The sequence below is a fragment of the Saccopteryx bilineata genome, chromosome 6 (genome assembly GCF_036850765.1).
Source record: "Saccopteryx bilineata isolate mSacBil1 chromosome 6, mSacBil1_pri_phased_curated, whole genome shotgun sequence".
In the NCBI taxonomy this organism is placed as follows: domain Eukaryota; kingdom Metazoa; phylum Chordata; class Mammalia; order Chiroptera; family Emballonuridae; genus Saccopteryx; species Saccopteryx bilineata.
In genome coordinates, this window is record NC_089495.1 from 36,935,338 (window position 1) to 36,959,087 (window position 23,750).

At 44.1% G+C, this 23,750-nt stretch overlaps 1 protein-coding gene across 6 annotated transcripts in view; it reads right to left on the bottom strand.

Annotated features, from left to right (window-relative positions):
- ATP11A (ATPase phospholipid transporting 11A) overlaps positions 1–23,750 on the bottom strand; it is a 150,837-nt gene that overhangs the window by 31,636 nt on the left and 95,451 nt on the right. For all 6 annotated transcript variants that reach the window (XM_066236820.1, XM_066236822.1, XM_066236825.1 and 3 more), the window contains exons 7-17: positions 22,706–22,809; positions 22,164–22,214; positions 19,177–19,241; positions 18,437–18,518; positions 17,047–17,197; positions 15,605–15,802; positions 12,726–12,899; positions 11,299–11,462; positions 9,469–9,540; positions 7,196–7,269; positions 1,778–1,881 (exon numbers count right to left, since the gene is read on the bottom strand). In XM_066236820.1, the coding sequence (XP_066092917.1) occupies positions 1,778–1,881; positions 7,196–7,269; positions 9,469–9,540; positions 11,299–11,462; positions 12,726–12,899; positions 15,605–15,802; positions 17,047–17,197; positions 18,437–18,518; positions 19,177–19,241; positions 22,164–22,214; positions 22,706–22,809 (1,239 nt within the window). The remainder of the gene's footprint in view (positions 1–1,777; positions 1,882–7,195; positions 7,270–9,468; positions 9,541–11,298; positions 11,463–12,725; positions 12,900–15,604; positions 15,803–17,046; positions 17,198–18,436; positions 18,519–19,176; positions 19,242–22,163; positions 22,215–22,705; positions 22,810–23,750) is intronic.

The following is a 23,750-nucleotide window of genomic DNA, read 5'->3' on the forward strand; positions in this document are numbered from 1 at the left end:
TGGCCGGTTGGCTCAGTGGTAGAGCGTCGGCCTGGCGTGCAGGAGTCCCAGGTTCGATTCTCTGCCAGGGCACACAGGAGAGGCACCCATCTGCTTCTCCACCCCTCCCCCTCTCCTTCCTCTCTGTCTCTCTCTTCCCCTCCTGCAGCCAAGGCTCCACTGGAGCAAAGTTTGCCCGGGCGCTGAGGATGGCTCTGTGGCCTCTGCCTCAGGCGCTAGAATGGCTCTGATTGCGGCAGAGCGACGCCCCAAGATGGGCAGAGCATCGCCCCCTGGTGGGCGTGCCGGGTGGATCCCGGTCGGGTGCATGCGGGAGTCTGTCTGACTGCCTCCCCGTTTCCAGCTTTGGAAAAATCCAAAAAAAAAAAAAAGAATCTAATAGCCCTGGCCAGTGGGGTCAGTGGATAGAGAGTTGACCCAGCAGATAAGAGTGTTGGCCCAGCGTGCAGGCGTCCTGGGTTCAATTCCCAGTCAGGGCACACAGAAGAAATGACCATCTGGTTCTCTCCCCCTCCCTCTTCTCTCCCTTTTCTCCTCCCATAGCCAATGGCTCAGTTGGTCTGAGCATCTGCCTCAGGTGCTGAGGACAGCTCAGTTGATTTGAGCATCAGCCCCAAACAGGGGTTGCCAGGTGGATCCCAGTCGGGGCTCATGTGGGAGTCTGTCTCTCTGTCTCCCCTACTCTCACTTAAAAAAAAAAAAGAATCTGCCCGACCAGGCAGTGGCGTAGTGGATAGAGCATCGGATTGGGATGTGAAAGACCCAGGTTCGAGACCCCGAGGTCGCCAGCTTGCGCGCGGGCTCATCTGGCTTGAGCAAAAAGCTCACCAGCTTGGACCCAAGGTTGCTGGCTCGAGCAAGGGGTTACTCCATCTGCTGAAGGCCCGCGGTCAAGGCACATATGAGAAAGCAATCAATGAACAACTAAGATGTCGCAACACGCAATGAAAAACTAATGATTGATGTTTTTCATCTCTCTGTTCTTGTCTGTCTGTCCCTGTCTATCCCCTCCCCCGTCTCTGTAAAAAACAAACAAACAAACAAACAAACAAAAAGAATCTAAGAATAACAAATTCTCTGCTGTGATCATAATTCTGGATGTCACCACACAGAGAGACTACACAACTCCAGCCAGTGAGGCACAAGTAAGCTGAACTCTCAGAGCCTGAAGAGGCCATACCCAGAGCACTCTGATTCCATCAATGTGTTAGTCTGGGGCTTTAATAACAGAATAGTGCCCATCCCTTCCTCCCTGTCTGGCATGGAGGCGAGGGGAGGAGGAGTGTCTAAAGCTCAGACTTCCTGACAAACTGTACGGTGTTGCTGAAGTTCTAGAACAAACTAAGCTACATGCTTTAGAATAAGATGTGGGAAGAAAACCAAAATAAGTGAAGCCACAAGTAAGTGCCAACTGCATTTTGAAAGGAATCATTAGAAATCATTCAGGATAAAGATCAACTTCCTCCAATACAATCACCGCAAATGTGCTTATAATCTGGACCCCCCACATTGTCAACCAACCAACCTATCCCCCCACATCAAAACAAAAACAAAAACATTCAACAGCCTCCTAAATAAACGTGTGGGGGTCAGCACCCAGGTCAGGAACACCACCTGCGTGAAAATCAACAGGGGGATTGTCCATGCTGTGCACATGTGGCCCGTTCTGACTCCTAAGCGTATCTCTCAGGGAACAGCACACACGTTCTCGGCTGAGTTTTCCCTTCCTGGCCCAGGAGACCCCTGTGGTGCCCGCCCCCGCAGCCCCCCATCTCACCACAGCGTTGCGTTCCACTCTGGACCGGATCTGATCAACTTTGCCTTCTATTACTCGGGGAAATATCGAAGAATCTGCTCCTTTGCAAAATAGGTAAATTTCTCCTATAAAATGAGAAAGAAAACGATGTTTAACTTAATCACAGGTTAAGGAAGACGGGGTTGGGGCTAGGTGGAGGCGGGCAGAGGTGGAGTAACGGGCAGAAAGAGGTGCTGCGGGGGCAGAGTGCACACTATGAGGTGGGCAGATGTGGGGTGTGGAGCTGTGCACTTGAAACCTGTATGGTTTTGTAATGGCATCGGAAAAATTCAATTAAAAAATAAAAAAAATATTAACAAGTTACCACCATTAATAAGGAAAAGATTTCCCATCTTATTTTTAATGGTTTAAATTAATGCTTTATATAGTTGGAATAACTAAAAAATAATCATATTAAAATTCATTTTAATAAAAAAACAAAACAAAACAAAACAGGGATACTAGCACTGAAACTGTTGTAAAGGCAATTTCAACAGATCCATTAATATATAAAATCAGAAAAAAGTTAATCTACAAATTGCCCCAAAGGCTCATTTTATCCCTATTATCTTAGAAATCTTATAACACATAAGCCACAAACAAGGAAAAACCCCTGGCTCCTAGGTGTCCTTCCTCTTGTTACTTCTGCCTTCTCTCTGGGTAGGATATGAGTGAGGTATAAAATGCCCCTGGGGCCAGGGAGGAGCGGTAAGGAAACTAAGGGTGTGGCTGACCCAAAGTGGGGACCATCTGCTGAAACATGAAATACTACGAGGCAACCATCAAATCCCCTTAGAATGCATTAGGGGATATTTTATCACTTCATATTCATTTTAAAATATCCCCTAATTCTGCTCAGAAAAATTAGTGGATATTTTATCACTTCATCTTCATTTTGAAATATCCTCTAATTTTTGTTAGTATATTCTGACGTAGACAATGACATGAGTCATCCTTTGCATGAACAAGAATTACAAAGAATGTCTTTTATAATTTTTGCCCCACGCTTCAAGTAATGTCCTAATTACTTTGCACATATTTGTACTGCAGATGCATGCTTCTCCTCCCTCAGGATTAAAAGATATTTCTCTTCTGGATGAGTAGGGAACCTCTCCAGTACATGACAAAACGGAGATTAACGAGACAGAAGGCACTAGCACTGGAACACCAGGCCCTGGCAGGTGGAGGCTCCCTCTCTTTCAGAGAAGAATCTTCTGGCCAGCAAAGCCACACAGCACTTTGTCAGGTGGGCTTTGCCTCTTTGGCTTATGGAAGGAAACACCGTGGTGGTCTTATCAAAGTGACTGCAGGGCCTCGCCAAGGCGCACTAACTACCACTGTGACCTGCATTCTGGTCTTAATTTGCCTTCAGACTAAAAGCTCGACTGCTGAGCTCCCTGCATGGCGTTAATCCCTAGAAACCGGGAAACCAAATCCAGAGGCTCCAGGAGAAGCAGGCAATTGTCCCACTGCCGCCACATCCCCAGATGGGGCGGGTCAGGAGGGCTGGGAGGAGGGGCTAGTGAGACCACACTGACTGGTGCACATGGGGAACCCACACAAGGGCCCCAGAACTCAGCTACAGCATGCACAGCCCTCCCTGGCTTATTTCCTTGATTCTAGAAAGAACTAACTCCTGTGATATACACACGCAGTAAAAACATGCATACGCAGCACAATTTATGCTCACACAAGAAGGTAAACCAAGGGTAATAGCAAACTTCAGCCAGATGGATGGTGTCCAGTGACGCCTGCATTGCCCGCACACGAACCGAGCTGGGGCTGGGCCACAGCTGGCACAGAACTGGGAGCACGGCCCGCACACTGTGCAGGGCTCCACCAGAGCAGGAAGTGCGATCCTTAGAGGACACTTAGGCAACCGCAGAGGTCTGTGACCTGGGATTCTTAATTCATATACCAACCAGACTGATGTCAAGCGTGCATTCCCATCTACCAGACCATGTCTAGCCAACGCTCTATGCCATCAAATACAGTTTAGAAGAATTACAGTAGACAAGATAATGAGGCATCCTTAAACAATAATATTTTTTTTTTCCCTAGGAAAATCATGGACCACTCACAGTAATGGCTTGTAAAAGGCTTAAATTTCCACTGTCTCAATTTGTCAATTCCTCCAAACCCACTTTAGGCATGGGACAGGTTCAGCCTTAAGACTTGGCGAGGAGAGTCTTGGACATAAAAATATCCACAACATAAAGCAAAATTAAATCTGTAAAGGACAAGACCAGACAGTATTTGGCACTAGTTTAGACCCTACTTTTCCAGTTTTGTGAACAAGGAGCTACTAACCCAGAGCAGTGCGCACACAGAGGACAGGAAGGTAAAGCAGCACTCAGGGCCGTGCTCCTCCCCGATGGCAGCACACAGTTGACGTGATCTTAACCCAGAGCAGAGCATGCAGTGGGGCCGAGGCTGGCTCTGCCCGCGGCAGCTCACTTCTCTGTCAAGAGCTCTCAGAAAGAAATTCAGGTTGTTCACTGGCTGCAGTGGCTTACGGTCTCCGGTCTCCCCTAACAGAGTCAACCCTCCATCAGGCTGTAAAACTAGTACAATTACTGTCATCTCTGGGGATGTGTTACTACCGAGAACAACTTGTTGAATTAAATATTTAAACTTCTCTTAAAATTAATTGATGTAGTGGCTGGTCTGACAGTCTGCCTCCTAAAACTCAGAATTCCTCAAAGGATGCCTTCAGAAACAGTAGATCATTATCTCATGGAAGAGATATTCTAATGATGCAACTGCCTTGGGCATAAATTCTTAATGTGACTCAGCTCTTGCGAGCTCTAGTGATGCCCTTCTTGATGGTAAGTGGAGGCTGTTTACGCAGATTCCCTGGCACATCCCCTGGGTACCAGCACTGTGACCATGCAGTTCAGGAGAATGCGCAGATGGGGCAGATGGTTTGTGGATAACTGAGGCACTGCTTCCTGAGATTGTAACCATTACTGCAGGCTCAGGAACTTTCTTTGAAGCACTTCAGCTCCTAGACTTCACATTCATAAAGGGGAAATAAGACAAGAAAACGTGCACAATGCAATGCCCTTCTTCTGGATAATTTAGGATAGAATGGCTTAGACTCTCAGGAGAGTGCTTCCTTTATGCACAGCAGGATAATCTTTGGACTTGGCAAGTGTTAGCACATCTATCTGAACTTTTTTCAAACACCATGGGGTGTAGGTTTCCCACGTCCTGCTGATCCGAGTGGTAAAACCTCTTTCCGTGTATACGGGCAATATTGACATTACAAATTAGTGTATGCCCCATGACACTTAGGGCAAGTCTCCTTGGAGAAGCCCCCACGTTTGATCACCCGGTTTAGAGGGGAGGGAGCGTGTGGACAGAACTGCTCTGAGTCAGACGTGTAACTCCCGGGGGGCCAAGGCGCTGTCACCAGGCTCACTGCCCAGCGCACAGAACTCAGCTCCTTGAAAAATGACTTCCATGATGTGCTCTAAGATATGCCTTCAGCAGCCTCCATGGTCTTAGAGGAGAAAACAGGAGTTGCTGGTTCTATCAGGAGAACTCAGGATGGCCTTGTTTAAGAAAAGGTACCTTGCTTATTTACTGCCCATTGAAATGAAATTCTCTCAACACGAGTGTTAGATGCAGACTGACGTAAGATTCCCCAGCATGCCCCAGATCACGACTTCGGGCTGAGTCTGTCTAGTTCCAGGGTAGAGGCTGCACTTGGTTGCTCACCAGGCAACTTCCCAGAGAGATAAACATAGCCTGATATTGCCTAGTTTTAAAAAACCAATCAGAAATAAGATCCCATGTCTCTTGAAAAAATGACATTTTGAAACTGCCTCATTAGCAGTAAATTGAATGTAGCAGTATTTATGAGCAGTCAGAAGTGGTGCTGTGTGGGAATACTGCTGAGGAAAGTACAGGTTCTGCAGCTAGGATGCCCGCAGTCTAGCCAGGTCAGAAGACAAACAGCTCATCCACTACTGAGGAAACCAGGACAGGCTTCCTCATCAGGTGGCTGTTGAGCTGTCCTTGGAAAGGACAAGAACAAGAATGTACAAATGAACAAGAAGAATTCTAAGTGGAGACTTGGTGAACATGTTAAGGACACTACTCTTTTATGGATTCTTGCTGTATTGGCCAAGAGTTTGCTTAAAGGCTTTTAATCACTGTAAAAAAAAAAAAAAATAGGCCTGACCAGGCGATGGCGCAGTGGATAGAGCGTCGGACTGGGATGCGGAAGTACCCAGGTTCGAGACTCCTAGGTCGCGCGCGGGCTCATCTGGCTTGAGCAAAGAGCTCGCCAGCTTGGACCCAAGGTCGCTGGCTCCAGCAAGGGGTTACTCGGTCTGCTGAAGGCCCACGGTCAAGGCACATGTGAGAAAGCAATCAATGAACAACTAAGAAGTCGCAACGCGCAACGAGAAACTGATGATTGATGCTTCTCATCTCTCTCTGTTCCTGTCTGTCTGTCCCTGTCTATCTCTGCCTTTGTAAAAAAAAAAAGAAAAAGAAAAAAAAAAAACATCTCTCAAAAAAAAAATAGATAACATTATGCGGAGTGAAATAAGCGAATCGGAGAAAAACAAGAACTGCAGGATTCCATACATTGGTGGGACATAAAAGTGAGACTAAGAGACATGGACAGGAGTGTGGTGGTTACGGGGGGGTGGGGGGAGGGAAGGAGAGAGGGGGGAGGGGGAGGGGTACAGGGAAAACTGGATAGAGGGTGACGGAGGACGATCTATCTCTGGGTGATGGGTATGCAACAGAACTAAATGACAAAATAACCTGGAAATGTTTTCTTTGAATATGTATACCCTGATTTCTTGATGTCACCCCATTTAAATAAAAATTTATTTATTAAAAAAAGAAAAAAAAGAATTCTAAGTGGAAAAGCCCACCCCGGGCAGAGGGCCTCCTGGCGGAAAAGTCCATGCAGTGCACATGCTGGGGCGGTCTGAGAACGAAAGAAGGCCGTTCAGGGACTCAGTGGAAAAGCCCTGGGAAGGTATGGCTGCCTGATGCAGACCGGGAGCCCACCAGGCCCGGCTAGGACAGTGAGCAGTTGAGGGTCTTAAGAAGACTGACGTGGCAGCGGGACAACAGAAAGGCAGAGGCTGTAGACGGAGAGCCGTGGAAGCAGGTGGACTGTCAGCCCCCCGCCCCCGGGACAGCAGCAGCACGAGCAGCTGGGTGCTGTCACCCACAGCCAGCCAGGGCCAGGGGCTGGGGGCCTGGCGTCGGTGTGAGCAGTTATGTGACCTGTGGTTGGTTCATGTATGGTTTTTTTAAAAAAAAAGAATAAATAGTTAAAATTTTAAAGCTACTAGAGAATGGAAACCTCAGAATAAAATACAACCACAATGTATAATTTAAGAAATTAAAAAAAAAAAAAAGAATTTCTACCTGTAGCTGATTTTACAATCACACTCATTCTCCTTCTTACTGAGTCAAAGCTCAAAATTTCCAGCAATTCAAATCTGAAAAAAAAAAAAGATTAAAAATAGTTTTTAATGCCCATCTGGCTCTGTCATGAAATCTGGGTATTTCTCTGTCTTTCCACAAGGATGTGTCTGAGGGAGTCACCCCACCATGCACAGGCCTTCAGAACATTCCCTCCATCGGCACCCCCTCCCCCCTTGGAGCAGCACTGACAGGCGGGGATGCCTCCTTCCGGAGAGGAATCTGGAGGGGGGGCAGTCTCCTCCAGACACGGTGGGGACGTGTGCATTCGTGGGACTGGGGATTCTGCTCCTCCCTGCTGGCACCAGGTGCCCTGTGGGGGACAGAGGGAGGCTGAGGCCAGGCTCGCATCTCCTTCCCACTGGGACCTTCACCTCGGACATCCACCTCCCACGCCCAGCCCGCGTCGCAGGTGCTCATGGGAGGATGTGCATCAAGCAAACTATGCATCTTATGTGCCGATTTACTTTCCTAAATTCTGTTGAACACAGACCCACAGGTTGTATCAGCGCCTTTGATCTCTCAGAATCAACCAGTCCTTTCATTTGATAAAAATCCTTTAAAAGGCAAAGAAAACTGACATTTACTCAGCTTGTGCAGTCTCAGTATTGAAAGACTCGTGATCTCTGTCTGGCGTTTGAAATATTGAAAATAGTTCAGCCTCCCCCGACACCACCTCTGAAAACACCTTAGGGTCCAGCCAGCAGCTCAGGAGTGACTGAGACTTCTGCGATGTCACTCCTGCTCAGAAGCTGATGAAGGGGTTCAGGACTGGCCTCCCCCAGAGGTGCCGCTTTCACGTGGATTATTTTGACAACCGAGATCCGGCAGGCTCATGAGAAACCGTTACCTCTCCCTTACAGAATTTAAATTAAGGGCCTTGCTCATAATAAGAGTTTTCATCAGAGATAAGTTTTTATGACCGAACTATACGGCAGAGTAAACATCTAATTACTGAACATCTGCTCTTATCATCCTGCAAATGACCTCCCCTTTGAAGCCCTAGGGCTTCTGAATGTCACATATGCCTCATTAGTTCAGAATGTCCTACAGACCTCATTTCCCCTTTCTGTCTCTGATCCTGGGGCGGGGGGGGGTACCTCTCATTCTCTCTTGTATTTGGGGTTCCTACACATACATATGTAATTAAATTGGGTCATTTTCTCTTGTGTCTATTTGATTAGTAGAGCAGCTGAAAGCCCCTGGAGGGGCAGAGGAAAGTTTCTTCCTGGCCCACACTGGTAGACGGCTCCCTGGGACTTCCTCAGCAGCACTGTGTTGTGTGTTATAATTTCAGGAGCAACTGCCCTCTCAGTTGCAAATCTGAGGCCCACCAGCAATATGTTACTCTGTTTCTTCCCTGCAAGGGGTGACCTCACAACTGGTAGGAAGCCCCCAGCCCTGCAGGAAGGAACACCAGCTGTGCCAATCCAGGTCTAGTAGCCAGTTCTGCAGTCAAGGGGTCCACCACTTCCACTAACCTAGGAATTCATTTTTTCGAAGGAAATTTTAAAATCCAGTTTTTTGAAGCCATCAGAACTAAATCTTATGTTTTTAACAACCTGTCTTTGCTTATATCAATTTCTGCATATTTATATTTATTTATGTAGGAAAGATGGACTATCTGATCTTCTGAGTCAAAATTTCAGATGTGCTGTTTGTCTCTGGGACCAGTAATTTTAGGCAGACGGTTCCTAAATATCAAAAGCGTGTGGGCACTAGAGTTTTGAAAACTGAAACCATCTAATATGTCGCTGTTAATTCCAAAGCACACTTCCTCTGACTCTTCTCACAGGACGCTGTGCTCCAGGGCCTGGCAGCTGGTGCTCTGTAAACACAGGGTTCTGTGGCCACTCCCTGAGGAAGGTGCTTGCTCCCCCCCCCCCCCACTTCTCCTCCCCTCACCCCTACTGCCCCACTCAAGGACAGTCGGAGAGTGGGAAAACACTGGAGGCTTTGAAAACTCTTGCAGTAAAAGCTGATTTTAGGTGACATAACCCAAAATCTTTTTAATGATGTCACACCATCCAACCACCTCCTTCTCTAATTCTTAAATTTTCCAGATGTTTCGGTGACATTCTTAGGGTTGTTACTGAGAAGAAGGGGCAATGAGTTATGGGGAGAGTACAGAGAATTTGGTTTTTCCACCGTGAAAAAGCTTTGTAAAAACAATTCTTTATTACCATGACAATTCAATGTCTATATAATAGCCTTACCTTTCAATGTCGTTGTCCCTATTTAATATCTCCATGTAATTATCCTTCAGCCTTAGGTATGTAAAACCAAGTCTGCAAAGGAGAAGGCAAACGTAGTGGTTAATCTGAAATTTTGATATTCCTCTTTCATACAACATTTCTGTTTTACATTTTGGTAAAGCTTTCTTTTTGAAAAAGAATTTTTTTTCTGATAAAACAGAAGTAGGAAATTGAATTGTAAACTTAGGAAATGATAACACTGAATTTATTATTCACCATCTCAAAGTTCTCTAAGAACCAAAAGAACTTCTGACTTACCCTCCCTCCCACGAGCACCACATCGATGAGGTGCATTCTCACTGGTATCCTCAGGATTCAGAAAGACAGTAGGTCTGTGGCTTGGTCCTTGTCTACACTTACCCATTTTACTCCCTGATCAGTGGAGTTGATTAGCAGAGGTTATATGTCAGAATGATAAGGACCCTGTCAATCTCAATCTCCAGACTAACATTTTACTGATGAGGACACTATGCAGCCAGTCACCAAACATCTGCAGAACCCCTAATCTATAAGACACTAATCTATCATCTATACTCCACCAGCACACACGTCACATCATGTTGTGTGCCATTTGGACACACGCTGGGAGTGTGAGGAGGAAAAAGAAGTGGTTTCTGGACTCCAGGAGCTTACAGATACAGGAGGTGGAAATGTGTCATTCTAATATAATATGGAGCCATATGAAGGGGTCATGGGGTATGGGGACCCGTCCCAGGCAGGAGTTGGTATGGTAGGGCATCTGCAGGAAAGGCTTCTTGGGAAGTGAGTCGAGAATGACAGTCAGGAACAGCCTGTCCTAACTTCATATATCTATGACTGAATGTGGTTTAATTTTTGAATCCTTGTTTCCCAAGAAGAGAGAAATCTAGCTTTGAGAAATCTCCTATGTGTACGTGTGGATTTATACACTTAATAACATCTGAAGTGTTATAATTTACATACCTGATGTTACTATTCAAATTGCATGGGAAATATACATTAAGTTAGTCAACAATGAAAACACTATTGTAATTAGATGAGAGGTGTTCAGTGCCCACTTATCAATAGTAGCAAAGAGGGGGGAGACCAGTACTATTAGTATTAAATTCAAATTGTAAGCTGTAATGACTATAAAATATTTCCCTTGACTTGAAATTATGCCACATATCTAGAATATTTAAAGTATTTTTCCAAGTGTATGCTTAAATGTCATATGTAAGAGGCAGCAAGAACTCCCAATAAAAAGATATTGAAGGTAGATGCAAGAAGCACATAAACTTAATAAGACAAGACACAAAGAAAGGAAAGTTAATGACACACAAACCCCAGTACCCCAGCTTAATCCATTTCCATGCTGTGTGACTTTGGGAAAGTTGCTTGATATCTCTGAGCATCAAGTCTTTAGGATGATGAGGAAGAATTTTCATAAGGATGTCTAAGATTGTTGGCATCTTTGAAAGCCTATGATTATTTGGAATGGCTTCTAACCTTCTTATTGAAGAAATGAGGAGGAAAAAGTACCCCTATAAGACAGTGACAAACACTGGCAGCTGGGAACAGCTAGTTCTCACACCGACGGCAGGCTGTACTCAGGAGGGACCCACCTCTACCAATGTGGAGGCCGAGGAGACACTAGCATGTGGGTGGTGCCTGCTCCACTGACCCCTCATCAAGCATCCAGGCACAGGGCCTGCCTCGGGACACTTCTAGGAGTCCCGTAGAAGCACACTGCGGGGGCTGACAAGAACTCCAAGACCCGGGCGGCACACCCCTCACATTTGAGACCAGACCCGCGTGCAGCCAGAGACGTACCTCTGGATGCCCTCCACTAAGGCCACCTCATCGGGCGAGGACGAGATGTACACGCAGGACTTCCCCGAGTCTGGTGACTTCCTGGGCCCATCCACCTCATCGTCATCTTTCACCTGGATGGTGTGGCACAGACAGAGGGCCCGGAAAAACAGCTCTTCTCGCTCCTGTAAAAATGCAATACAAACACCCACACACCTGTGGCATATCAGCTTGGAGGAGAAGAAAAACAAACAGAAGGAAATAAATAATAAAGCAGGACATGCGACTTTTAAGGGTTAGGACGTGTTAGTGTTGCCTTTGGTGGTCAGGATGTAGAGCGCGACTGTGGCTTTTCACTCCTGAGCACTTCTACGGTAGTTACGATCAAGACCACTGGGCTATGAAGACTGAAAGGAAGTGAATGTTTGGTGAGACGAGGCGATGGGCTCAAGGCCGCAAGAGAAGAACACGGGCAAAGCCTCAGATCAGCTGGGGCAGAAATGCAAGGCTTCTAGGAGCCCAGATTCCCTCGAGATTCCAGAAGGCTTTCTCAGGGGTTCCGGATGCCGCTGTGGCTGAGGGGACCAACAAGAGCTGGACTTGTACCACAGGTGCCGGGCGGGGGAGTTGCAGCATGTGGTCAGAGGGTGCGAGCCTGTGGAACACCTCACAAAGGCTACAGGCCACCTGCCCCTCTCTTCTCAGACTGGGGTGAGAAGGCAGTTTCTGTGTTGAAATCTCCCGATGCAAACGTAGTGGGGGCATGGTTTACTTGCCACAAAAGGCTGTTACAACACAGCCCAATAAGGAGGCTATCCTTGGTGCCCTAGGGGACACCCCAGAGGGCTATGTAGTCACCAAGTTTTCTAGAATGGTCTCCTGGCTGACCACTGATGAAGGTCATGGCTTCCTCCTAGAAATGCTGAGCTGTGAAGGCACAGCACTTGGTGTGTGTATGTGTGTGTAAGTGCAGTGTGTGTGCCTTCTCTGTGGGCACACTTATGATGGTATGTGCATGGGGGCTATATCTACCTGTGCTATGTGTGCCTGTGTATACATGTGTTCACATATAGGTGGAGCATGTGTCTTTATGTGTGCATGTCTGTGTGCACAGAAGTCCACGTGAGCTCCCATGTGTGCATGTGTGTTTGAGTATGTACACGTGGTATGAGCACAAGCACACACAGCCTATAGGTCGCTTTGCTCAGAGCCCGTCGTTTGCTCTGACTGTCCACATTTTTAAAGCTGTTTCTATCATGATGTGACCGGCCAGATTCACTAGTGGGAAACAGTGGCATCTCACTATTCTTCTCACTCTAGCTGCTAGAAGATTCATGTCTTTCCTGGATCCCAGAGAAAGGGCTACACCAGGCTATCTTGTAAACTGAGACAGTATAGCAGCAGTGGCCCCTGAAGAGAAAACGACTATGGAGAAAGTGGCCACCTACCCTCCCGCTGACACCTGGGGAAGAGTCGATCATGTCAATGCCGGAAGTGCCGGGGAGCACCTGCCCGTTGCAGATGACGTGCGGCACGTAGACGTGGCCCTCGATGCAGCACTCCTTGAACTCCATGTTGTTCTCCGTGAGGGTGCCGGTCTTGTCCGTGAAGATGTACTCCACCTGCGGACACAAGGCTTGTTGACGGGGCCCGGCGTCCACATGCCCTTCTCGGAGAGGGAGAAGCTGCGGCTCACCGCGACCCTAGGATGCTGTGTTTCTAGCATCAACGTTTTCTGTATGAAACAGACTTCAGGTTTTACCCCAAACATATTTATTCTCCAGCCCAGACTATGAACATGCCGGACCATCCACCCTCCCCCAACCCCGACACAGCCTGACTTGGGAGTTGGAAGCGGCCTTCGCTCTCGCAGGAATAAAGGTGGTTTTCCTTTTCCTGGATGCAAAGCTTCAAAGAACACATCTTCTTAGTCACTTACCAAACTCAAAGATATAAATACAACAAACTTATTCTATAAGGTCTGGGAGGTCAAAAACCACAATATGATTTAAGGTTTAGAAAATAAAACTCAAACAAATGAAAGAACAAAACAAGTATCAGACAGAAAACTGTGAAAAATGATAAAACACTGCACTTAATCTTAAACCCTAAATTTAGAGACACTCAGGCCATGTATTCCTCACGGACACCTGAAGAAGGTGGGGGCTCTGGAATCTATGTAACATGATGAGTAACGTGGGCCTCCAGCTGTCAGAGACCCCTGCTCTGAATTCAAGGGCGGGGGGCCCGGGGCTGAGTCCAGGCTCAGTCCCTCCAGCACACAGGACACAGAGGTATTGTTTAAAATGACAATAAAGTACAGAACTGTGAAGAGCAGACCTAATATAACACCGGCTATGTACTTTGTGCCTTTTCAGTTCAGTCTCTCACAAAAATTCTCTTTTATCTCATAAATCCCACAGCAGAAAAGCCTTTTTCAACATATGTTTGGCTCTAATAAGCAACTTATAAGTACAAAGTAGTGTCTTAGACTATACATATAGTCATACATGTTTATATATACTTACTATATATTAACATATTATTTATATATGTATCTGTATATTTATAAACATAAATTACTTTTATATTATATATAAGTATGTCTATTTATATTATAAAAAAATATATATATATATCAATGTATTTAAAATCTCCATTCAAAAACTCTGCTGAGCCTCTCTCCATGATCTGGAAAATTAGCAGCGTGAGTGAAGACCACATTCACAATGACCGTGCTGTGTGAAGCGAACGCTATCCGACTTTGTGTCAAAGTGCGGGTCCACAATCACAGGCACGACCTGCCAGGGTGTAGTGGAGACACCAGTGCTAAGGCACCCACCACAGTGTTGAACGAATAGTGCGGACTACTTCCCTGCATTTCCTCCCCTGAAACGAGCCTCTGCAGCCCTCTCTGGGGCTCCTGTGTTAGTACTTCGTTCTCAGACTCACCCTGAGCCAGAATAATTGGGTTCACTGTGCACAGCTCCACCACTTTTCCTATTGCAGGAAAAAATTTTCCTCTGTGAATTTCTCAGTATTACACAAAATATACCATTTTTTATTGCAACGGATATGAAATCCATGGAGGTAACGAGATTCTCGTACCAAGCAACTGGATTACGACGTGCACACTGCTGACTCAGACAGCCCTCCACCACGGGGGTGTGGAGCGTCCTAGAGGGACGCGTCGAAAGTCAAACTCACGGATCAGCGAAATGTATTACCTTCTAGTAACAAATATCTTTGGCCTGAGGGAAGAGGCAGTATGTATCTATCAGAGTCTAACCAGCTATTTCCTGTTTCGGTGCCACAGGGGGGTGGATTTCAGCTACTAGTCTAAAATAGCTGTTTGCAAAAATACCACTCAAAAATTTCTTCCTGCTAAAAAAATAATAATAAATTAGCATTTACCAAGTGCCCTCTCTTACAACATAAAGGCTGGGAAAAGGCTGGACAGGGGGTGGCGGGAAGGTTCTCACTAAAGGCCGAAGGACCAAGGTGAGGTCGGGAAGACAGCTCTCTCCCTTGATCTCTTTCCAAGGAAGAGGCTGAGTGTGGGGTCAGGTAGACCAGAGTGAGTGTGGGCTCTGTCCCTCACCCAGGTGATCCTGGGTAGCAATGACTCCCAGCCATGGCAGTTCCATTCAACATTGTGGTAGGTGCCTTACCTCTGGTATCTCTTTCAATCTCCACTACACCCTGGCAAGTCATGTACCTGTTATTACACCCATTTTACAGACTGAGAAGCTCAAGGTGCACAGAGCTCATGCCACCTGCCCATGCCATGAAGTTACCAATGTGGAGCAGGATTTCAATGTAGATATTTTGAATCATGTAATATACCAGGCTATTGAAACTCCCCAGTGACTCATTTTTCTCATCTTAAAAATGGGATAATTCGCTCACTATCAGAACGAAAGGAAATCAGGGATCAAAGCCGACTGCAATGCCTATGAAGTAGGTACTCAACAAAGGTTCACTCACTTTTACCCTTTCACCTCAATTTGCAGCATTACCTGGAATGAGCAGCACTTAGGTCATGGATAAGCTTATGTCAAACATTTAATGTAATTTTGTATAATTTGTAAATACAAAAGCACCACCAACTGTTACATAAGTTAAAAATAAAAAAGATTATATTGTTGTTTTTCACCAGTTCAAGGTTATATCTTTTTGTATGGACTAAAATGGAAAACTTGTCATTGGCCCACCTGGATGATTTGCTTACATGATAAAAATCATTTAAAATCTAGATACCTGGGCACATAAAATGGAGGGACTCAACTGTCAAAAGACCAGGAAAGACAAATCAGGAGACACTGACCTGTCCTAACTCTTCATTTAAGTCTGAGGTGTTGACCAGAGGCCCTTCGCCCATTTCCTCGTCAAACATTTCTTCATCCCAGGTGATGAAATACGAGCCAAGGAACTTCTGCATCTCCACGGTGACATACATGGAAACGGGGATGATGTAGTTGAAGAGAACCATGAAGGCCAGGAAGTCTGTGAACGCCCTGAGAAACTGAGAGAACACTGCGTGATTTCCCACACCCATGGCCCAACCTCACTACCATTTAAAACTTAGGCACAAACCACACAAGTGCGATTTTAAATAAAAGTATTTCAAATGCAAAGATAAGGCTTATTCAAGGGTTGCAGCAGCCACTGGGTTACTTGCCTGTCACTTAAATTTAGAGCTGTGATGGCCTCAGGCCACCCAGGCCTGCGCAGTAGTGGGGGGTAAGGACTGAGCCAGCTGTTAGCCCGACACACTGTCATGAGACAGAAGGCCTCCCAACAGAGTCAATGGGAAACTTTACATTTTGAGTATTCCAAGTTTTCTTTGAGACTGACAAATGACAAATTAACTTTGTAGTAACCCATAGATGCCAAAATTATCAGTCTGGTATAAATGATTTTATCCTCATTTCTAAGTCATTTAGTGTTATGGGAGGCCCAGTGGAACACAGGAAAGAAGTAGGGACCCTAGTGTGAATTTGCACAAACTCCCCTCTGAAATCAGTGGACCCTTCCTGGTCTGGATTTGTATCAGACCTGCTCTGGCCTCAGTGGGCCCTGGCTGTCATTTACACCCAGCTCAGGTCTACACTGAGAAGACACTGGCCTGCATCTACACACGGCCCCACTTGTACTGGGTGCACACTGGTTTAGAGCTGCACATGGCTCAGGTCTGGACTCACTGGGCCCAATCAGAAAACTATATTGTTTTAAGTAGAGGAGGTATAATCAAATTATTTTAATAATCTAGTTTTGGAAAAAATACTTTCAGAAAACATGGAAAACTGACCTGAAGTCCCTCTAAAGAAAAAATGAAAACAATTCTTGTCCTAATTTCCATATAATTGTGAATTTGCACAAACTCCCCTAATTCCATATAATTCTCCTTTTTTCCATATACTTACTATAAGTAAGTACCATTTACCTCACAATCATTAATGGACATTCACTGAGCATCCTCTAAATATGGGACATTGCACTGGGTTCTGGAAACATTGAAAGCATTTAGGGTGCATCCGTAAAAATTTACTGTGGGAACCAATACCTTTCCAGACTTGTACATTCAAGTATCCAAAGAAAGTTAGTGCAACCAGTGTCTACAGCTAGAGAGGAACTGATACTTTCAATGTCAATGAATGCATCTATAACAATGCTTTAGTCAATCACAAATTCATCACACTCTCATATTTTCATAGCAACAGCCTACAAGGCATCTTTGATTGCTGTAAAGAAAATCACTTTCCATACCAGGTTCCTCTGTCTTTCAGCTTCAGTTTTCTGATTATACCACGGCTCATCTCGGAATGGTTCACTTTGCCACACATATTTCAAGACAGTATTTATCAGTGCTTTACTGATTAGAATGCAGAGGTACACAATGAGGAATACATTCATTGATCTAAAACAGAAGAGCATGATGGTATTTAGTTATTGCTCCCTGAAGAATTGAGACCTTTGCATCTGTGTGACAATATGAACACATTGTGACAAAACAGACTAGAAACAGCACAGCAATGAGTTTCAAAGAACTCCACCCAAGCCCCCAACCAACTGACCTAGTGAAAATAAAACTGAGAGCTCATATCTATCTGAGTCTCCTCTGTGGCATGTGGTTTTAGATGCCACAAGGATAACAGCCAAGAAAAGGAAAGTTTTATAAATAAGGAGAGACAACGCCACACAACTCCACTGCTGACAAGAGTTTCTGCATGGTCTAGGATACTGTCATTTAAAGAACATCCAGAAATCAATTTCTTCTATCATTAAGCATCAACCAATGAGTTCCAAATTTAGAGATTACCACCACGGAGGAAGAAGGGAAGAAAGTCAACACTAAAGGAAATGACCTCTGTGTAAGGATAATGCTAAGTCTTTAGCCAATGTCTTAGCAGATCTTGTGAAGGTGTGATTTTCCAATATCTATTTCTGAAACTTATTTGTCAATGTAGACATCTAGAAACAAAGCATTCTTGTTTAAGAGTCAAATATCCATTTTCATATTTGAGATAGCCAGAGACGGGCAGGTATTCAAGATCACATTCCAAGATTGGCATTTCGAGTGGGCAGAAGACACCCTAACAGTCTTGCCCCAAATGTGGAAGTATTACACAGCCCTTGTTGAGTCATCTGTAACCGCTCAGTGGCCCGCTTCAAATTAAGCACACACTACAACAAGAGGCAAAGATGAAAACATTTGGGCCACAATTTCTGACCAATTTAATTCACTCCTTGATTATTTTCACAAGGATTTATGGTTTAATAAAAGAAAAACTCTGTTCTTTGCTGATGCTTTCCTCAGTAAAACATATGGTTTTCAATCTCCCAAATTTAAAATGACCCTATTTTAACTTTTTCATGAAAAGGTGGGAAAAGCTGTTGGGTATCTGCAAATGATGTTGAACTGGGACTCTGGGGTGTCCACACGAGAGCCTGTGGAAGTGGGCTGAAGGTATGTGGCCATTTGTGTCCCCACAAAATAAGACAGCTGATCTAAATAATCAGCTTTACTGTCTGTCTAGACACCATGAAGAAATTGTTAATAAGGCCAAGAGGAAAATATTTTCCTATCTACAGTGGTTTGGGATAGTTTTAAGCCATAGACTTTTATGCTCTTCAACAGTGGAGGAAGGAACCTTACTTTTCTACAGCAGATCGTTTCTGGGATTTGGATTGATAATTTAATGCCATCTTGGTTTCCATGCCCGTGTAAATAGCAACACCTATAAAGTAGAAGAATAAAAGTCAGAACAATAACACAATTGTATTTCCCTTTACATAGTTACACACAGCTATGGTGAAAATGGAAGTTTGGATAGAACAAATTATATTTTTAATTTTACTAAGCAAACTAGTGGTTTACAGAGTCACACAATAAGATCCTTTAGAGTTGACTAAAGAAATACTTTATTTCCTGCATAGAGAAAATCTGTATTTTTTTTCCCTAAAGTTCAGATTTTAATAAATTGGGTTTTCCCACAACCAGATACAAATGTATATTTTAAGTTGTCTCATTTTAATTAAAACATTAAAAATAACTAAAAAAAAAAGGGGGGGGGAGATACTAGCAAACAAATGCAGTCACTAAAAGAAATCTATTGCAAAATATACTGTGTGAATTCTTTCATGGGTTAACTTTATGTTGCTGAGTTAAAAACTATAGGCGCTAGATATACAAGTAACAGCCTCAGGTGCCACTACTTTATGTATTGTGGTTATGTATCAATAATGGTTTTCTTAGCGAGGCACAATTATTGCCACCATCAAGTCCACAGTACCTCAAGGCACAAGAGGTGCTTTTGTAGTACCACTATTTTAATCACTTCAAGTACCCTTAGTTTTAGTGGCTACTATGAATAACTCACTAATTAAAACATTTACCAAAGATTTTCTCAGTGTTCTTTAGCGTGGCTCCTCTAAGAAGCAAGTTTTCCGATCCTAATGGCCTGTAAAGACAAGAATGACCAGAAACAAGGCAATGGAGAAATTACAGCAAGGCATGCTGCAAGGTGAAAATTGATTCGTTTACCTACCGGACTTCATTTTAAGAGGAAATTGTCTAAATGTTGATTTGTTTGTATATATTTAGAGTAGACAAGTTAGCCTGGGTCCATGTAAAAGCGCGTGTGGGAGGGTAAGAACCTGCACTGCTGGAGGGATTCTGCTGACTTCTAGCTCTGTGAGCACCTGCTATCCTGGAGCAGCCTTCCTGCGGAGCGCAGGCTCTCAGCACCCCCACCCCCGGCCCAGACCGACTGTGCAAGGTCTGAAGGTCTTAACAGCGTTCTTTAGTTCCTGAGGGGGGTGGGTCAGTTCCACACCAGTGTTATCAGCAGCACCTGGGAACCTGTCAGAAGTGTGACCTTGACAAACTGAACCAGAAACCTGCTTCTAAGAGGTCTCAGGTTTGAGGGCCACTGGAGGACTCACAAATGTTCTGGGAAAGTGAAAGGGTGGTGCCTGTGGCTCATGTGGTGTCACGCTGTTTCTATCACATCATTAGGGAGACTCTGCGTGTCTTATGTAAAAAATCATACATTAAGGGTGAAGGCTGGGAAACTCTGTGTGCATTTATAAACACCAGCAGTCAAGTCCACAAAAAGCCTCTGAATGCAGGTGGCCCATAAATGTGAAATAACCCATGCTCTGATACTCTGGGGGGAAAGAGGCAACAACCAAGAAATTCAAGTCCTTCATGTAAGGACAAGGACGGCTCTAAGCACTCAATACTCAATAGGGAGCAACAGACAAAATCTCCGCGTTCAGGAGGTTCATGTTCTAGCAGTTCCCCTTGTTGACGGCATAATAATTTCTTCTCATTTCCCAAGAGTAAAGAAAAATAAGAAGCAGAAGTCAACTTTACAAATTTCGCTCTTGTCAGCATTCTAATGATTTTCTTTGGAAAAAAAAGGGAAAGAGTTAAAAGCGTTTGCTGAAGTTTGCTTTTTCTTTACCAGTGTATTTAATTTCCTTTTAACATGGAATGCTGAGAACCTACTGAACACTATGAACTTAAAATGTGTCAGTATATTTAGCTGATACAGCTCAGGGCTGTGTCCAGCTGAAGGCGAGCAAGAGAGGAGGCTCCTGGGAGTAGAGAGTTGTCTGGGACACACTTGACCTGACGTGTCTGCCCAGGGCTGTCCGATGGTCCCAACACTCACCCCTCCGCCTGACAGCCAGGACAAGACAGAGCTCCCAGGGCTGCCCCCTTGCTGCTGCCTGGCTGTATTATAAGCACTGTCAGCATCCGTGAACAACACTCTTACAATAATTCATGTTGAATGTGCTTATGAAAACAAATGGCCCCTTTAAAAAGTGGCTCTGGAAAGTCTAAAAATAATTTACTTTAAAAAGTACTTTGCTTCTAGTTTGGACAGGAGGATGAAGAAAGATTACCCTGAATGGACTATAAGAACATAGTTATATAATTCACAACTGTCCACACCACAAATTCATAAACATCATTAAATATCCAAATATTAAAAGCTAATATTAATTAACATTAAATGTCCAAATATTAATAGTATAAATACATTAAATGTAAACTAGAATTGCTCTAAAAATACAGACTGTATTAATAATTATCTTCCCAAGCTGCACAGCATTAAACTTTGTCTAAATATGAAATATAAATAACCTGCAGTGTTTACTTTTTGGATTCGTCCCTTTAGCAAAAATGAATAAATCTAAATCTATTAATTGTTCAAACATTAATTCTCCCAAGACACAGAAATACAGGTTATTCCTCCAAAGTAAGTAGGAATTACCTGTAGACTAATATGTATTTAGGGAAGACCATGATGATGCCTCCATAAACTCTGAAAAGCACCAACTAACCAGCTGATAAATGATGATAATAAAATTGTGCACAAATTGTTTCCTTAAAACAAATCATTTCAGGAACCTTACAAGGAGATAAGCCCCAACAAATTATATTTCAGTAACTTATTATTTTGTGACAATTTCCCACTGAGTTTATTTCTACTTCTGGGCAATTTTTTTTTTAATACATAAAGTACTATGAGGATATTGGCAATTTGGAGACTGCTTACATCGGAAAAAAATAATTTCTCTAACAAGTGAAGTTTACAAAAAAGGTCAACTTCGAAACCTACTACAGTCAATTTCTTAATCTGTAGATCTCAAGTACATCGCAGCAAAGGACTGCCGGAATCTTGAAACAGTGTCCGATGAAACAGCCCTGTGCAGTCCTAAAAAGCAGAAGCAGCCCAGACAGGAGAGACGGGGGCTGGATGACAGTGGATCACACTTGTCCTGACCACAGGTGGGTGAGCAGACTCACTTGTGACCCAAACAGGTCATAGCCAATGCCCAGGCAAAAGGTTCCTACAGCCCCAAATAGATATGAGCCTAAGACAGGCCCTTGTGAGACACATCCCCTTAAGTTCTAGATGAAATGTATCCCAGTAATGATTCTGCATAGATTCAAACATTCCAATAAAAGGGCTTCCAAGTCAAAAATCTTTTAACTTCACAGTTGATACCATACTTGCCTATAAGTTATGAAAGAGAATTTCTGATAGGGGAAACCACACCTTCTCTTTTGCCTTGGAACTGTTAAATGGACTCCTGAACTTGCCCTGCCAGGAGAAGACCCTCAGTAGATTCTGGTCAGAGAACATTTTCCATGAGCGTCATTGGTTTGCTAACACCCACACAGCTGTGTTTACAAAAGAAATTAGAAAACACTAGAACCTGGACCTCTGGGAAAGTTGAATTCTACTTTCAAAATCCAACAGAATGGCAACAATGAAAAACTCTTATCAGCAAAAGGATTCACTTATAATTAAAAAATAAAGAGATGAAAATCTCTAAAAGTGTTCAGAAGAAGCACATCGCCTCACCTCACCACGGGGTCATTCTGATCACTGTAAACATTTATGCGGCCCACAAACCTGGCAACAGAAAAGTCAGGTTACCGACATGGCAGCAACACGACGGGAGAGACAGACCAGAAGTGCCCTGTCCTACAGACCCGCCTCCCTGTTTCTAAGGAAGAAAGAAATGGGTGCTCATGACCTGGGGTTCTTTACTCAAAAGCACAGCCACATGTAGCTAAAGCACTCTACACCCCCCCCCCATTTCTTAGTTTACTTCCTGTTCTTATTAACCTATGCCTTAAATTATTTACCTTAAACTCACTTCCTCCAAATACAGAAAATTATTTTTTCTGCCTCCTCTAATGTTTGTATAAGTAGCTATATACTGAAATGTTGCTGAACTCTGAAAATATGTAAGTAACCTATTTTTTGCCCAGTCGTAACTTTTAAGCAGTGATCTACATTCTCTTTCCAAACAACCATGCCACTAGACTATTTGGGGCGGAGAGCAAGAACAGTGCTTAGGGGATAAAGAGATACTTCAGGGGAACACAGATCTGGCTTACTTGTAGAGGTCGGGCTGGGGCTGCTCGCACTCAATGGTAGCATGTAGGCCGTCTATATCTTCTTCAGTATGAAATCCCTTTGTGTCTTGAACTGCATAGTGTGTCTACAGATTGACAAGAAATGTGAATTCACAACAGAATGAACCACACAAATCTAGCAGCCCATGCCTCCAATCCCACAGCAGCATCAACATCTAATTTTTTGTGCATGGAAATACGGCAGATTACAAAGCTTGGTTAGCATATAAGAGAAGTATAATAAAGAACTTGCAAATATTAAAAAGTTGTAGAATTATAGATTACTACTGTTATTCCTACATCTATTAGGTTCCAGAAAGTTCTTCCATCCTTACCCAGTACCCTCAACTTAAAATTAATAGCAATGCTGGGAATTCTTCAAAATTGGACACCTCGATTTATCTGTCATGATGGTGACTGCTGATTCGGAAACAAATTTAAGAGCTAAAATATTCCTTTTTGTTTATATAACACCCTATCATTTATAGAGTGCTGCCAATCAACATCAGTAACCGCACTCTCCCAACACTGTTCAGGGAGTGTAAACTTTCTGCATAGCTTCTCGGCCTCACCCGAGGGCTCCTAAAACCTGCATGTTCATCAGAATCCCCATGGAGGGCTTGTAAAAGCACTGACTCATGGACCCCACTTGGATCATGTTAGAAATGCAATTCTCAGGCCCCATCCCAGAGTTTCCGATGCTGCAGTTACGAGGTGGGACCTAAGGACTGCATTTCTAACATGATCCTACGTGATTCCTATGCTGCTATTCCAGGAGACCGCTGGCTCAGACGGTATTAGTAAGCATGAACAGGAGGGCTCGCCTTGGGAGGAGAGAGGAAAGAAGCACTCATGCATGAGGGCATGGTGAAGGCAAACGCGCCTCCAAATATCCTCTTCTCTTTCTCTTCAACAGTCAAGAGTTAGACAAATACAATGTCCAATAAATAAAAACAAACAGGAGATATGATCATTGCAGCAGCAGCACTTACAACATTACAGGAACATTTATTGTGTATCAAGCACC